Below are 17,543 nucleotides of genomic sequence, written 5' to 3' on the forward strand. Positions count from 1 at the left end.
TTAGGTGCTTCTCAGCCATTCGGTGTTCATCAATTGAGAATTCTTTCTTTAGCTCTGTACCCCATTTTAATAGGGTTATTTGGTTCTCCGGAGTCTTAACTTCTTGAGTTCTTTGTATACATTGGATATTAGCCCTCTATCAGAAATAGGGTTGGTAAAGATCTTTTCCCAATTTGTTGGTTGCCATTTTGTCCTATTGACAGTGTCTTTTGCCTTACAGAAGCTTTGCAACTTTATGAGGTCCCATTTGTCAACTCTTGATCTTAGAGCAGAAGCTATTGGCGTTCTCTTCATGAAATTTTCCCCTGTGCCTATTTGCTCGAGGCCCTTCCCCACTTTCTCTTCTAATAGGGAAGAAACATTCTTTAACAATGACTATTACCTGAGTTATTACAGATTTAATGGAGAACCTGTGTTAATCTGTTGTGCGTATAGCATGGTCAGATTTGGGTAGCTGCCATTTCTGTCTTTTTGAGCACTGAATTATTTTTTTGAGGATTGCACATTGTACATTCTGCATAAGGAAAGATGGGAGCAGTGACAGAAGCAAGTACTCCACCAGTATAAAGGTGTGTGCCGCACCAACATGCCTCCTGAGCAGGTCAATCCAGGGCTGCAGGCTACACACACCATATGGGAGGCTGAGGAAGAAGCATGTTGGCTGTGATTCCCTCTAAAGGGCACTGTGCTGACATAGGAGCCTGCTCACCAGGGCTTACTCTCTGTGCCTTTTCCCACAGTGCAGCCCACAACCCTTCTACCATAATGGTGTGGGGACCTAGGGAAGCTCTCTGTATTTGTCTTTCTTCTTTCAAGAAGCCCTCAACTTATTCTCTGTAGATCTCAGGTTTCAAATAGATATCAGTCCTTAATAAAAAACACCAAAACAAACAAACAAACAAAACAGAACAAACTATGGTTCACCCAAAGTTCATTTCTTTCTTAAACTCTCCAGTTTATTGTCTGTGTCATACAGAAAGTCAAGACATTGGATATTTTAAATCTCATGACCAATAGTTGATTGATTCATCCATTCATTTTAAATGAGTATTTTTATTGTGTATAAGCAGGCATGGGGGTTAATCTGGATTGGCAACTTCATAGGATTTCCTAGTCTCTGTAAATCTGTAAGGGTTTATTTAGATAAGCTGGCCTCTGGGCATAACTGACTTATGAAGGATTATCTAGATTGGTTTAATTGAAGAAGGAACATCACCTTAAATATGGGTGGCACCTTCTGATGGGCTGGGGTTCCTGGAGGAAATTGAAAGGAGAAAGCAAGCTGAGTATTGGCATTCATCTCTCTGTGCTTCCTGATTGTGGATGCAGTGTGACCTGTGGGCCTCAAACTCCCGCCATCAGGACTTCTCCACCATATGGACTGTACCCTCAAGCTGTAAGCCAAAATATACACTTCCTTCTGTAAGTGGTTTTGTCGGGTATTTTGTTTTAGCTATGAGATAAGTGACTAATACAGCAGGTGTCATGAAATCTGCTTTGGGAATAAATTACAAAATTAATGCAGTCCAAGCCTGGAGAGATGGCTCAATGATTGAGAGCACTGGCTGCTCTTCTAGAGGCCTCAGATTTGATTCCAAGCACACCTATGGCAGGTCACAATGGTCTGTAACTCCAGTTTCAGGGTATCTGATGCCCTCTTCTGGACACTACATGTATGTGATGTCCAAACGTACATGTAGACAAAAGACTAACATACACAAGATAAAATTAAACGAATGAAATGTGGTTAATTTTTTATACTCTATATCACCCCTTTTGCATTTTTAATGTATTCCTCTTCAAGCTCTTGAACATAAATGTGTTTTAATGATTCATTGTTATTCTATGACTCTCTACACCTCTCCTAAGCTCATAACCTAGAACAACCTCCCTTAAACAAAAGAGAGCATTATTGAGATACAGTTGATCTACCACAGAACATATCGATTTGAAGGGCAGTTTCCTCTGGATTTTGAGCATACTCAGAGTTGTGTAACCATCATCTCTATTTACATTTAGCATGTCTTCATCACAACTCAAGAAATCCTACTTCTTAGCAGATTCCCTTTCCCTCAGTACCCGAGAAGTACCAACCACTAATCTGCTTCCCGTGCCCCGCATTCCATTTAAAGTGGAATCATGTTTACGTAGTTGACACATTGCCCTACTTTCTGAGCAAATGAGTGTTATACTCATCAGATCAGCTGTGCCTGCCTGAGCGAGTCACTCATGACCGGGCCTTCTCTTGTATGATGAGGACATGGGAAGAGTCACTGAACCCTTACCCAAGTGTCCAGCCACTCTTTCCAGTGATTTGTATATAATTCTGTCTTAACTGCATATGGCCAAAAGGTTTTGGAGACATGCTAGAGTATATAGGTGGGGGACGATAATGAGAGGTGCTTCATTTGTGTGGACATGGAGAAGCCATCAGTCATGCTGTGTGGAGACTTTCTAGTTCAGTCACTTTTGGGTCACCTATGCTCTTACCACACCTTCTCACTCATGGTCTGTAACTAAGCCCATTGACTCCAAGGGACAATCTGGATGGAATCTTACTTTCATTTGTCCTTGAGTCTTTGAGGAAGGAGTGGTGCTACCTCATCTCCCCAGGGGAAATATCCTTGCAAATAGTTGTCTTTTGTGACTGGCATAGCATGACATATTAGAGGTTCATCCAAATTGTAGCACATATCCATATGCCACCCCTCATTATGGTTAAATATGTCAAATTCTTTTTAGTTATTAGTTAACATTTAGTAGACATTTGGATCATTTCCATTTGGGGCCCATGCTTCCGTGAACATTTATGTATAAACCTTCATGAGGACATGCATTCTGGCTACAAGGAAACACAGAGAGAGACTCTACATATAATCTTTAAACCAAAGAGCTACAGTTGCATCACTATCCTAATTTTGTTATTTTCATTTGCTAATATTTTTAATTAATATGTATTAATTATTCAAAGATGCTTCATTACAACAATTCCATTTATGTATACAGTATACTATGATCACTTCTTATTCTTCCATTTTTCCCTTCTAGAAACCCCTATAGTTCCCTTTTTATTTCACATCTTTCCTCTCTGGATTTAATATGAGAGAAAGCATACAATAGCTGTCTTTGTAAGACTTATGATGATGTTCAGTTCTATGCATTTTCCTAGAAGTAACACAATTTCCATTGTTTGCTGTTAAATAACACTACATTGACTTTCTAATGGCATCATTCACAGTGAGATTTGAGGAGTTAATATTTATTCTCGCTTAGAGGCCTCACTTTTTTTGGAAGCATCTGGCACATGCATATCGGTTGGAAGGAAACAAAGAGTGAAAATCAAGGTGCTTATGGCTGAATTTTGTTTTCGGTTGTTTACGTCACTGGTCAAGGACCTTTCCATTAGAATGAGAGGGATGTTATAACTCAGAAAGAATCTAATTGAATACAGGCTATTACTTAGCTTTTAAATCACAATTGCAATGCCCTTATACAGACATGATAAGCCATTTAAAATTTGCTTTTCATATTCAAAAGCCACAGATTAAAAAGACTCTTGATTCCTGTAAAATATTGCGTTTCAGATTAAAAGAAAACTTATGACCTTTCTGATTTGTAACTTTAACCATAGCAAGGTCTTTGAACTTCCTCTCCTAGAAGGGCCCATGTGGTAAAGTCTGGAAGTCCCCCAAATACCAGTTGTTTTCAATTGCTAAAAATATACTATGAAAGACTGTGAGCCCTTGATATATAGTGCAATCTGCCATTCAGTTTTGGAAGTCACCAATGACAACTGCAAGATGAACTTGAGTGTCCTAGAACACTAATCTGAGCTCTTACTAAGAAGATGGGCTCTGAGGAGATGCTGTGACTTCTCTCGACAGGCTACTGGACCCATTGAACGACTGCAGAGAATTGTGACTTTGACTATGACCCTTCTTGTGGTGGAAAGTCCAGCTATTTAAGTGTGAGCATTGTCTCTTGTTCATATTGGCATGCTTGCCATATTTGCAGAGCTCAGCGAAGGTAGTTCTCAAAGTTGAACTTCAACAGAGCAGTGTCTAAATAGGCAGCACCTGAGAAAAATGCAAACTGTAGTATTCCTCATTTCTAGACATTTGAACTTCATTTTTCAAAAGATTCTATCCGGGGATTTCTGCGCCTTCAGCCCAGCAAGAAAGTCATCTATGGCTCTGTCACCTTTGTTTCTACTGTGAGTCATCAAACATCATTCACTGTGTCCTTGAAAGTCTTCTTCAGCTGCCCCTTCCCCCCATTACAGCTCTTAACTACTTTACTGAGTCCTACATTGATGACCAACTCTATTTTTGGTCTGCCTCTAGTACTCCCAACTTCAAAATGTTAAGATAAAATCAACAGTAGCCAAACCAATGATGAAGCTGTATATGCCTTTGAATACACGGATATTTAATACATGTATGTACAATGGTTTTCAATAGTACAAGACTATGATGGAAGTAATGTAGAAGCTTATGTTGTCTGGTCTCTGAATCTACAGGGCAGGTGAGTAAATTTTACCCAGTGTGCCAAGATGAAGAAATGTGCTTCTGGAAGAATATTTAGCTCACAGTGTGACAGACTCGTTTGAATACCCATGAGTGACACAGTGTCTTGGGTATTGGATCTATGAAGATGAACTAACTTCTCCCTTCCCTAGAAACAGAAATCATTCAAATTAGTACACTAAAGTGTCTGAAGGAAGAAGCTAGCTTTGCTGATGTCAGCTGTGTACCAGGCACTAACCTAGACAGAGAGGTCTCTAGAGAGGAGAGGATCAAGTGTCTTTCCCTTAAGGCAATATGCTGATTTGTGTCAAAGAGGAGAATTTCTTATTCACCTTTATTTTCTCATCATTGAGCTGAGGCAATTACCCTATTCTTTTTTAACTCAAGACTTTTACTTCTGGAATGGCCTTTGATTCAAAAGGTTTTCAAAGAATGGTGAAAGTTATGTCCTAAAATAACAACCCAATGGCTTCTGAAAATAAAAATATAATATAAATATAATATAAATTCATGAAATTTATTTTATTACTTATTTTTTCCTTTTTCTATTTTTTCATGTGTGTGTGTGTGTGTGTGTGTGTGTATGTGTGGTACATGTATGTGTGTTTGCATGTTTTGCATATTATGTATATGCATGTGAAGGCCAAAGGCTGATATAAGGAATTGTTCTTCACTGCTCTTCTACAGTATTCATTGAAGAATGGTGTTATATCCAAACCTGAATTCAGCAATATAGCTAGCCTTGTCTTATTCAGCTAAGGCTGGCATTCCCAGCAGACCACCATGCCCTTCTCAATTTTACTTGGCTTGCTGGGTTCTGAACTCAGGTCCTCATGTTTATGAGACAAACACCTTAACCACTGAGCTGTCTTACCAGGGTCTAAATCTATTGCTGCCCTTGCTCTGTGCCAAGTGTTACCTCAGCTGCTGTGCATCTTACAATGATAAGGGAGGAAGATATGCTTAGCCTGAGGAGATGTGGTTTGGTGAGAAGGGAGTGCTAGGGAGGTGATATGAAGAAAACTGAATGGTGATGGTGCAGCTCAGTGGTCCAGTGCCCGCTGTATGTGTGTGGAGGCCTGGTTTGCATCTCAACACCAAGAAGGGAAAGGCAAGGAAGCAGGGAAACAGAAGTAGAGATGTTTTCAAGTAGTAACCAGTGCTCTAAAGTGAAGCAGCTGAGTATTGTGATAGAGTAAATCTGATGCAGGAAGAGAGAAGGCTGGAGAGCAACAATTCTTTACAGAGGTCACATTTACAACTAAGATGCAGAAGAATCCCAGGGGCCAGCTGGATAAGAAACTCAGGTCCCATAGAGGCAATGGGTTTGTCAAGTGTGAGAACAGAATGAAAGTCTGGTGCTCTGTGTAGTGAGCCAGTGACAAGCTTGGGAGACAGGAGCTTGGAGAGCATCAGGAGCCAGAGGCAGAGGGAAGAGTGAAGGGTAGAGTTTCATGGGGAAAGGTTTTTCATAGAGGCATGAGGCTATATATGGTTTGTGACTCTGAAGGCTTACCATGAGTGCTGAATGTGAATGAATCAATGTGTGTCCATAAAGAAAGCAAAAAGGCCTGTCAGAAGGCCATTCTGGGGAGCTAGGCAGAAAATGGTAGCAGGATCTCACACTATCAGAGTGAAGACACAAAAAGTTCATGCTTGCAGAGACCAATGCTTTCTTTTGGAGATATCAAACACCAGACACAACTGCTGTTTCTTGGTATTCAACCACAAGCGATATCATCAGCCTTACTCGTTATCCATATTAGGGCAGGAGCTGGTTAAGACTCCTGCTTCTCTTGTTAGTCTCACTCCTCTGGGAAGTATTGTTCTATATTCAGCACCCACAGGGTGCCGAATAAATATTGATTAAACAAAGCAAGTGATGAATCATGTCGGCAGGAAGTGTGGGTGCTTGAAACCATAGAAACAGAAGTGAGCTGGGTCTTTTCATCTGAAGAGCAAGCATCCTGATTACTGATGTTTGGAAGGACAGGTGGGAGTTATAAGATCCTCTATAATCCACCCTTTAAGATTAGACCAGTCATTTTATTGCCACTTCTGCTCAAATGGGGGAAAACTGCTAGACACACCACAGAGAATCCCAAGGTTCCAGCCAAGTCAAGGAAAAGACACTCTTTGCAGGAGCATTGTATGTTGTTTCTGTGGTGAGCAACACTCCTATGAGAGAGTCTGTGAATGGGGCAGATGATGTCAGGGAATTTAGAGATTTATATATACTACATTTGAAGTAAAAAAGAACTGTTCAGAGAAAATACAGTTATATTTTATCAGGGTGATTTATGCATACTTTGCTCTTGTGCATGTGTATGTGTGTGTGGGGGGGTGCATGCACATGTGCACTGTGTGTGCAGAATAAGAGGATAAGTTTTTTTTAGGGTCCGTGATGGTTAGGATATAACTGTCAATGTGACACAACCTAGAATCCTTTGGGAAGATTCTTAATGGGGAATGATCTAGATCAAGGTGGTCCTTTGGGATGGCTATGGGGGTCTATCTTGAATGCTACTAATCAATATATAAAGACCGAGTCCATTGCAGACAGTGCCATTTCATGAGCTAGACCCTGAACTGTACTTGAGTGAAGAAGACTAGCTTAGTGTAAACACCAGCACCAAGTGAGGACCGATGCATTCATTCTCAGCTCCCAACTGTACATGCCGTGCTTTACGTTCCTGCCATGACGTCTTCATGGTAATGGACCATCCTGGGATTTTAAGCACTTTCCTCCACTAGGATGGTTTTTGTCAGAATATCTTATGATAGTAACAGAAATTAGACTAGAACAGTGTTGGATGTCCAACTCAAACTTCTGCAACTGCTTAGAGCCCCGTCTTTGCAGCATAAAAGCACTGGCAATGATCAGAGGAGCCAGTACAAATGCTTAAGTAAAACTTGGCTCATGGATACCAGGACGTGCATGTCACATTGTTTTCATTTGTTACCAACTAGGTTTTTTTCCCTTCGACTATTTAAATCAACCATTCTTAGCTCATGGGACATACAAAAATAGGAGCATACTTCCCATGGAATCTAGATTTTCAAGCCAAAATGCATAAGACAACAATGAGAACGGATGAAGAAAGAGTAAGAAAAGCTCACCAGACGATTACTAAAATCCCTGGCAATTTTATGCTGATATGATGTTCAATACTGCCCATTGTCAATTACTTACACATGAAAATTCAGTCATTAGGAAATGCCATTTTGTGGTAATAAGATTAGGGGCCATTGTGTATCTCTTGAGTGTACTAATTGGGTGCTTTTGTCCCAGCTGGCCTGTGGCCTTTTTCTAAACCCATTACATGTGTGGTTAATAGTAAACTTTGGTCATTTGTTTTAGGAACAGGCCAGTGACTCGATGCTTGCGTTTAGAAGATATGAAAGTTTTATCTCATCCCTGGGCAACTTTGCCTCAGACCATTCTTGATGCTGTCTTAGACATCTGACCTGAGAGCTATCATAACCACCCCCGCTGCTCTTCTAAGAGCATAAAGTGGTCCTTCCTTGGCTTTTAGTGTGTCTGGTTCTGTTGGAGCAATCAGAGCTCAGCTCAAATGTCACCAATCAGAGAGGCTGCCCAATTATCCAGTCTAATTCAGTTCCTCCTGGGACTCACTTTCCATCACATTGCCCTATTTTTACCTTAAAAAAATAATCTTTATTTTCTTAATTAATTTCTTGATCAGTTTTATACCCTTTTCCTCACATATCAGTAAGACTCCCAGTAGCCTTAGAACCAAGACAGATCCATTCAATCATTGCTGTCTCTTAATTCTTAGAACAAAATATTAGAAAAATATTAAGTATTTTATATCCCATACTTTTTGAGTACATAAATAATATAGTTAGGTGTGTGTGATGGTGAGAATAGTGCCGGTGTGTGACTCTAGTGGGCTTAAAAGTGGCTGTGGGGATGAAGTAGGCCAGCATAGGAGATCAGAAGACTCCCTGTGGGAATATGTTCTCTCCTTCCACTGTATGTATTCTGGGAATAAAACTAGGGTCCTTAGACTTGGCAGCAAGCCCTTTCCTCATTGATCCACCTAGCTGGCCTTACACCATCATTACGAAGGCAATAAGGAACTACAGATGGGGTTTGAACAGGCACCTGACAAAATAGTCCTGCGGACTGATTGGAGTGGGAAAATAGAGCAATGTACTAGTAAAAATTCTGTTTATACTGCCAAGGATGGCAAAGGAAGAAAAAAAATCCAGCAACAAGGTTTAAGTGAGGGTGAACAGAGGCCAAGAGTGGAGTTTAGATTCGGAGCAGTGTAGTGTCTACCTGTGCATCCTCACTCTCTCTCCGAGCGGAGGGGCTCTTGACATGGCACTTGATATATTTCTGGATGATAGAGCTGGAAGAAAAGATGCTCCAAGATTCATGAATTTTGGTGTTATCTGACAGAAAGGCTTTTGGGTTGGTTTATCTCTAAACTAAAGAATCAAAATAAGGATGTGGAATTAAAAAAAAAAAACAAGAAGAAGAAGAGGAAGAAGAAGTTCAACTTCGTGTTGCAGTTCAAGTCCCAGTCCAACCACAGAAATGAGGTCTACAGAGATAAACCTCTCTTAGGATGTGCCAGCAGTAAATGTAAGTCACTTTAAACACTGAAAAACAGACTGGAAGAAATTCTTTTTCTCATGCCTGCATCTGCCTCCTTCCTTCCAGTGTTACCCATACTTGGACCAGAAAAGTTCTAATTCCATCTCCTCTATTCCCTTTTGCATCCCATCAGACACAGGCCCTCAATCAACTTAGCTATCTCTGTAGACCTATCAATTCTCCTGTAACTTCTTTTTTTCCTAAGTCCATGAAGGACAACAAACAAACAAACCAGACCAAACTAAAGCAAAACAACAAAAGCAAACCAAAACAACAAAAACAAAAAACCTTGAAGCCAGAAGCTAAATCTGTCCATAGAGGTGGGAGAGGATGCTGGAGCTATGTTAGTGAATTGTGGAAACTAGGGCCCTTACTCTCGGATAGAGAAACCCATGGGCACAGCCTGCTCTGCAGGGTTACCCTTCCCCTGACTTCTCATTCACAACGCTGAAGTCTGAGAGGTCTGAGACTACCTTTGTCTTAGGAACAAATTGGAAAAGGAAAACTGCCCAGGGCAACCTCTGTTGGCAGAGTCATTTACTAACAGTGTTTCAATGTTCCAGATGAGTACAAGTAATGTAATTGAATACTTGGGGCACACTAGTGTTCATCATCCATGACTTTATCATCCTTATCTTCAATATTAATTTCCTTTCCTTCTTTCTAGGTCCATCTTCACTGACCTGAAGCAGGCTGATGAGGGTAGGCTGGGCATCCAGCTCCTAGACTCTTCCCATTTCTATCTCCCCAACATTGGATATGTGCTATATACCAGATATCTTTGTAGGTTCTGGGGAAATGGATTCATGTCCTCATGCTTGCCAGGCAAGCCGTTGACTAAATGAGTTATCTCCCTCCTTTTTCATTCAATCATTCTCTCTAGTAACTCAGGAGTATCTCAAGTGTCCTGCCGTAAAGGGAACATATCTTACACTGTAAATCATTGCACAAAGATGTTCTTCTTGCTTTGAACCCAAGCCTCATCATCTCCTGAATCAAGATTTGTGGCAGTTTTAAATAATCACCTCTTTTGCACCAAGTCTTTGTATGCTTTCTCCTGGCTGATTTTTGTTCCTTAGAATCTTTTAGTTAGAAATAGTCCCAGGGAAGAAGCACTCTGTAAGTCAAAAAAAGGCCATGGTAAGAGCCTTGGAAATTGAAAGAAATCTGAGCAATAACTGTATTCAGAAGTACTGTGTTCTGAAGTTATTGCTCTGTTTCTTTGTATCCACTGTTGAGTCGCATTCGCTCCTTCAAACTGGGCAAGCCCTTGGGTTATTCTATTACTGGAAACAGTATCTACTGCAGTGATTTGAAACAAGGTAGCCATAGGAAGGAAGAAGGACATGAGGATACTTACTGAGAAGTCATCACTGGGGAAGAACAGAAGGTCCTGAAGAGGATCATCCCGATAGGTCTTTTCAAGTTCTTCAATGACAGTTTCATAATCCAAAGGGTCCAAAAATCTGGGCTTTTCCTGCTGTGGGAAACAGAACAAAACAGAACAAAACAGAGTTAAGCATTATGCGGCGTATCATCTTGCTTCTTCTCTGCGACTGCATCAGTTTCAAGGTTTAGCCGTCCCTGAAGCGTTGGTATCATATGACATCACACAGTCCTTCCAATACAGAGTCCCATACAGACTCCAGGAATTTGGAACAAAGCCCCAGAACCACACAATGATTATTTCCAGATTTGAAATAAAGTGAGGAGACCCTAAAATACCTGACAGCTCCCTGAGTAATTCCAGCTGCTTGTACTGATGGGGATGGGAGAGATGTTCATGTCAACTTGATCTTCTCCACACTAGAAGGGGCTGCTTACTCGGTATAATGTTATGCCAATGATCCACACAGCTTGTGCTGAGTCTGATACTTTGTGAGTCCTACCTAGGTCAGTTTGCAAACGTTGGCAACGTGCTAGGAATCAAACTATTGCAGACCGTCTTTGTTGACAGATCTCATGTCAGGATTAATTTACTTGGCTCTGAGCTTCTTTGCCTCTACAGGGAAAAGCCAGGCCAGTCTCTGCTAGGATAGAACAATTGAACTATGAGAGACACACTGTGTGAAAATGGGTAAGCCTGAAGAAAATATGCAGATAATCAAATGGTATTGAAATCCTGAACCCAAGAGAAGCTGTGTGTTGCCAAGAAGCACACCCCACTAGTGAAAAACAAACAAACACACACACACACATGTGCATATGTATGTGTACACGTAAGAGGCTAAATACAGCTGCGCACTTGAAGTGGATGTTGGAGGTAGATGTCAGTATCTTCCTAAATCACCATCAACCTTAGTTTCTGAGATAAAACTTCTCAGTGAACCTAGAGGTCACCTTTCTTGCCTGGGCTGTATGGCCAGTGAGCTCCCAGGATCCTCTTGTCTCTGTTTCCTCAGTGCTGAGATTAAAAACACACTGTGTGGGTGTGGGGAATCAACTCAGGTCCTTAGGCTTGAGCTGCAAGGACTTTTCTCACTAATTAATCTCCTAAACATCATCTTACATGTCTTTAAGCAGTTGTACTTCTCTACAGGGAAGCCCCAGGTCTCAGTTTTTTTGTTTTATCCCTGGTCCTGAACTATCTTTTTGGACTTTCAAAGGATAAAACATTTAATCTGCTCTCTCTCTCTCTCTCTCTCTCTCTCTCTCTCTCTCTCTCTCTCTTTCTCTCTCTCTCTTTCCTTCCCTCTATCTACTTGTCTTCTGTCCATCTGTGTCCATCCATTCATCTATCCATCCATCTGTCTTTCTGTCTCTCCCTTTGACCTTACATTAATATGTATGTATAAAACACATAAAATCAAAATGAAAATGTATGCTGAAACCAATGAGAACATGCTCATCTCTGTCATAGACTGGTGGGTCATTCATGTCCCTTTCTTCCACTAGCTTCAACTTTTTTTTATTGACTTACGTTTTATTGCATTATGATGAAAAAAGATACATAATTTCAATTTTTCTGAATTTTTAACATTTAAAAACTTATTTTAAATAAATAAAATTACATCACATTCTTCTTTCCCTTTTGTACCCCAACTACTCCCAGAGACCCCCTCCAATACCCACCATACCTTTCATTTTTTTATCATATTCTTTAAAATTTATAAAATATTATATCAGAAAAAATGAGTATTACAAAAGTTGTTTGATATAAAACAACAATCAATTGAACTGTCTTATGTAGATGCTTGTCTACAGCAATACTGAAAATACATGTTTTTCTCAATATAAATTTCAAATAATTCCAAATATATTAAGTGTCTGATATTTTAAAATAATATATCACTATTAGTTTTCTTTAAAATGAACATATAGAGATAAAGTCTTTTTGTTTGTTTGTTTGTTTTGTTTTATTTTATTTTTAGTAGAGCTTAAAATCTTGGCTCTTACTGTGGTACAAACCCAAAATAAGAACAATTTTTAGACATTGGAGTTCATTGTAATAAGGCTGTGCTTCAATGACCCTCATGTCACCAAGGGATTTTACCTCCATAGTAGCTAAGCTAAGAGTTGACAGTTCTGCTATGCCAAGGAGTGAATTGTAGGCATGATTTCTGGATACATATTTCCTGCTATGGTCAAAGCTATTTGACTGGAGTGATTGTCTTCATTCTCAGCCTACAGAGAACAGGTTACATTCATTTAAGAAATGGTATATGTATTAAGAAGGTCTATCCATGAAGTCATTCACCAACTGTTTCAATGAACAATGGTTCTGCTTGGAGGGTGGTACAGACATTAGGTGAGGTTAAGAATGTGGTTAGTTGGCTGTGATGATTTTGAAAAGCATTCATCTCAGTACAAGAACAGCTTATAAAGTCCTTTTCTTTAAAATGGATACAATAATTATAAATATCAAACAAAGCATTCAGTCTCACCAACATATCCTCATCGATTAAATTAAAAAAATACGAGGAATTAGAAATTTGTTGGCTGCCATCCAGTAATCTCTCCAATTTGGTAATTGGAGAAATAGGTCCAATATTGTGCAATCCTTATACACTTTCTGCTTGTTTGTACGTGACAGTGTCTTGCTGGGTACCACACAATGGTCCTGAAATCATGCTTCTCCTATCTCAGCCTTTCTATTAGTAGGATTATTTATTTGATGTTCTTACACTATACTATGGTTTTCAGAACAGCTTACATATTTCAAAATTATTTATAAAGCCAAAATAAATGTAGTTTCAACTTCTAAGTTGTTGTAGTGCTGGTCAGTACTCACTGCAATGACCTGTGAAATGGTTGCTAACACCTTTCTCCTTTTCTCTTCTAAGCCCAGTGTGAATAGGAGTGCAGAAGTGTGAGTGCATTGCAACCTGGAGGTGTAAAGGGAAATAGCATGTCAGGAGTTGGTTTCTACTAACTTGTTCCATTTTTTAAAATGTTGTATCTCACTAGTCCTGAATTTGCACATTAATTTGGAAAATGGGGCTAAGGGGTTGGTTTACTAAATAAATTGCCTGCCTTGTGACACTAGGTCCTGAGCTTGACACCTGAAGCTGTGTCAAAAGTGCTGGGTATAATATTGATTGTCTACTTGCAATCTCTGATTGAGGACAGGAGGATCTGTGGCAATCACTGGCCATGGTTAGCCTAATTGTTGAGCCCAGTAAAACACCTTATCTCAAAGGAGATGATTGGCATCCCTGAAGATCACATCTGACATTGTCCTTTGTCCTTCTTATGCATACATGTTTATACACACCTTTACACACAGCTACATTTCTCCCAATCATCATAAAGAAGAAACTGGAGGCAAAACGATATTTCAGAGAAGACATTTTACTGAAATACAAAATCTAGCTAAAATTAATCTAATTTAAATTACTACAGTAGATGCATCAAAGTTCCAGAGTCTAAAGTTACTGATACAATAATTTACAAATCAAACCACAAACTATTCTTGATAGATCAATAAAGTATAGTATAGACTAGAAACATTTGTAAAGACAGTTTTATGTATCTAGCACAGCAGGGAACTTGTGAATGATATCCCTTGGTCCTTTCTTATTGCATTGAGATTATTTTCATAGAAATTAGATATTGCATTGAGGTTATTTTGACATGGGGAATCTTAAATATAGAATATGTGTTCAGTAGTCTTTGACTGAGGGATACATTAGTAAACTTTTGTCTTTCGAGGGATTTTTTTTAATGTGTATCACCCAGATATATCCACTATTTGTAGTTTTTTAAAATATGATTTTAGCAAGTAAACTGCATTAAGATGGCAAGAGATAGAGCTTGGTTGGTGGAATCCTTGCTGAAAATGTGTGAGGTCATGCATTCTACCCTTACCACTGCATAGACTGGATGTGGTGATACAAACCTATAATCCTAGCACTTGGAAGATAGAAGGAGAAGAAACAGGAGTTCAAGGTCATCCTAAGCTAGGCTGGTGAGGTGAAAGCCAGTCTGGGGTACAGAAGACTTGGCTACAAGCAAACAACCCAAAACGGCATTAATAGATTCTCTAGCACTTAGAAGCTGAGATTTGACAAAATCTGCATGGAGACTTTCTGTGTCTGTTGTGGTGAGAACCCAAGGGTAGACAGGCAGCAGTTGTCTCTAAAGCAAGGGACCTGTCTGCACAATGTCTTTTACAAAGAGAAAGACACACTCAAGGATGGTGGGATCAGTTCTTTTCTCACTCTTGGCTCTGGGTAGAGACTCGAGAAGAACTGGGAAGTGAGCAGCACTGATTTACAGCTTTAACAAGGATTGAGCTGTCCCTTCTGAATTTAATGGGCCTGTTTCTTTTGGAAATACACCAAGTGGGATAAGGTGTGTGCCAAGATTACCCTGAATTGAATTGAGTTTTTAATGGTGCTTTTTACTCTTACTCTTTCTTGCAAATGAGTAATGAATTTCATTAACCATTCTAAAGTCACTGCTTCTGGGAAAAGCACCCACCACCAGCACCTGTTATTATGCAGCAGGGGGATGTTGCACCACAGTGGTAACAGGCCTTATTCTTCTTATGTACTATTAAGAGATCTGTTTGATCAGGTTCCCCAAATCCACAGCTCCCTTCCAAATCAACTTTACAGCATTAGAATGGGCTCCTGTCCACACACACACACACACACACACACACACACACACACACACACAAATCCAAAAAGTTTTCTTCCTCTGTACTTACCCACAACTTCTAATGGTATGGTAACACAATGTCTAAGCCTACCTAGAGTCATAAAGCTGACATAGTAACAGTCCAGTACATTAATACTATCCAATTGGCCCCAAACAAGTAGACTGTCTATTTCTTAACTGGGGGTTTTAATTTCTAGAGTAAAGGGTAGCAGCACAAACATATGGATTCTTTTCATCAGAGCAATTCAAAATCAATTAGGTGAAGAGATGATGCTGAAGAAAATACACATTTGAAATATGACTAAATTGCAACCCTTCTCCAGAATAAAAAGGTCAGTCCAAGTAGAAATTGACCTAGTCTATCTAGCCTTGTTTTAGTTAAGTTCAAAGTCTACGGGAGGAGTTGGTTGCTGGCCTTCTAAGAAAAACAGTGAGGATGCTTGCTTCACCCCCATGAGCTATGAGACTTTGTGCATGGTGATTAAATTCCTCATGCTATAGTTTGTACCTTTGTAAAGTGACTTGGTAGAGGCTACCTTGGAGGATAAAATGCGGTTGTACTTCTCAGAATAATACTAGGTCTGTAATACTGTTTTCTTAAATATTAAGTAGATAAAGACTGGTTTACCATTTGTACTTGTTGCAGCTTGGAACAAGTACCTGTAATGTACTTGTAATGTGTACAGGGCACATTCAATAAACATGTGTTCCATATTTAAGTGTACATCCCTTCTTCCAGATCCAGGGATAACCGAGATTCTACATGAGGGAAATGAACACACACAAAATCCAAAATATATATAAAGATGTCTTTGCAACATTGTCTTCCTTACAAGATAGAGAAATGTATTCAACTTCATCCAAGGGTGACAAGAAAGGTGGGTAAGGTTGGCAGTAGCTATTCCTAGCCAGCGAAGATACTAAAGTATAGCCTTTCAATAGAAGTAATTGTTGAGAATCATGGGTAATGGACAAAGGCATATGTCTGTAAGGTGCTTAAGAAATGACATTAAGACTAGGATAGGGTCTGGAATAAACCAGTGGGGAACTATACGCTACATGTCATGGACTTTCTAAATTCTTCTGTGCTTCATGAGAATTAGTTAGTGGTCAATATTTTGCACATAATTGGGGGTTTTGTTGTTGAAAACCTAAGTGAGGTAAGGCCTATGGTTCAAGTGTTGCTTCAAAAGGAAGACTAGAGGTACTGTCTCAGAAGGTGAGCAGTGCAAGGTCACCTTAGTGATATTTATAGATTCACATAGGAGATTAGAACTGTAGTCTGTACTACCTAGGTTTCTAAGAAGTCGTTAGGCTGCCAGGACATGGACTGATTCAGAAATTATGATATGAAGCCTATAAAGCAATGAACACCTATTAAAATTGTTTTTTAATTTATAATAAAACAAAAATGCTTATTTATTATTGTTCAATGAAGATGAGAATAAATATTATGTAATAGAATAACTACAGTGACTTTAAAACTATAAAGAAAACTAATTATGTAGACTCAAACATCATTAGCTTATTGCATTGGAGTGGTACTGGAATATTTAGGATGTTGTTGTTTTTATGTTTTTGGAAAAACATGTGTTGCTTTCATCATAGTAAAAGGATGAACTTGGTTCTTCAGAGGAATCAAAGCTTCATTAAACACTGGGGAGTTATTTGATTTTAAAATTGTTTATACCCTTTGAAAATTCACCAGAGAGGAAGCCCAGAAATATCACAGTGGGGCTTCACATAGAATTTCAACCACTAACAGAGTCAAGTAATTACAACAAAAGATACACAAAACACTGGGGAAAAGAGAACAGAGAAAATAATTACAGATTGGGCATGTGGTTCTAGAAGCTCATGCCAGCAACACAAGAGAAGCACAATTAGCGATTTAATAACTGAACTATTTTTAGCTTTGTAGGGAGCCACAAACATCTGGTGAGTTACTTACACACTGTCGTGAAATGGTGGTTGTAGCAAAGGATTCCAATTGGAAACTCTAGTGGGAAGTTTTAGAAGCTCATACCTACCAGCCCTGTGACTTGAGCAAGCCATAGGAATCTTGGCTGAAGTTAATCAGGGTGGATAAAAGGGCATGTTGTTGCAAAGATCAAGCACATAAAATATGTCAGCATAGTAGATGAACCACTAGATACCATCAAAATATAGACTTGTTTTATTTAAAAAGTATCCTACCCAAAAAGCCTTATACTTAAATCAAGACCAACCAACGAGCAATCATACAGAGGACATTGAATTTTTCATTTACCAAGATATGTGCTTTA

General features: G+C 39.3%; 1 protein-coding gene across 11 annotated transcripts in view; it reads right to left on the reverse strand.

Moving 5' to 3' along the window:
• Dock10 (dedicator of cytokinesis 10) overlaps positions 1-17,543 on the reverse strand; it is a 254,449-nt gene that overhangs the window by 145,351 nt on the left and 91,555 nt on the right. For 9 of the 11 annotated variants that reach the window (XM_031368151.1, XM_031368153.1, XM_031368150.1 and 6 more), the window contains exon 2: positions 10,514-10,633. In XM_031368151.1, the coding sequence (XP_031224011.1) occupies positions 10,514-10,633 (120 nt within the window). The remainder of the gene's footprint in view (positions 1-10,513; positions 10,634-17,543) is intronic. The other 2 variants (XM_031368152.1, XM_031368155.1) reach the window with 1 other exon arrangement.

Source organism: Mastomys coucha, unplaced genomic scaffold, assembly GCF_008632895.1.
Source record: "Mastomys coucha isolate ucsf_1 unplaced genomic scaffold, UCSF_Mcou_1 pScaffold14, whole genome shotgun sequence".
Taxonomy (NCBI): domain Eukaryota; kingdom Metazoa; phylum Chordata; class Mammalia; order Rodentia; family Muridae; genus Mastomys; species Mastomys coucha.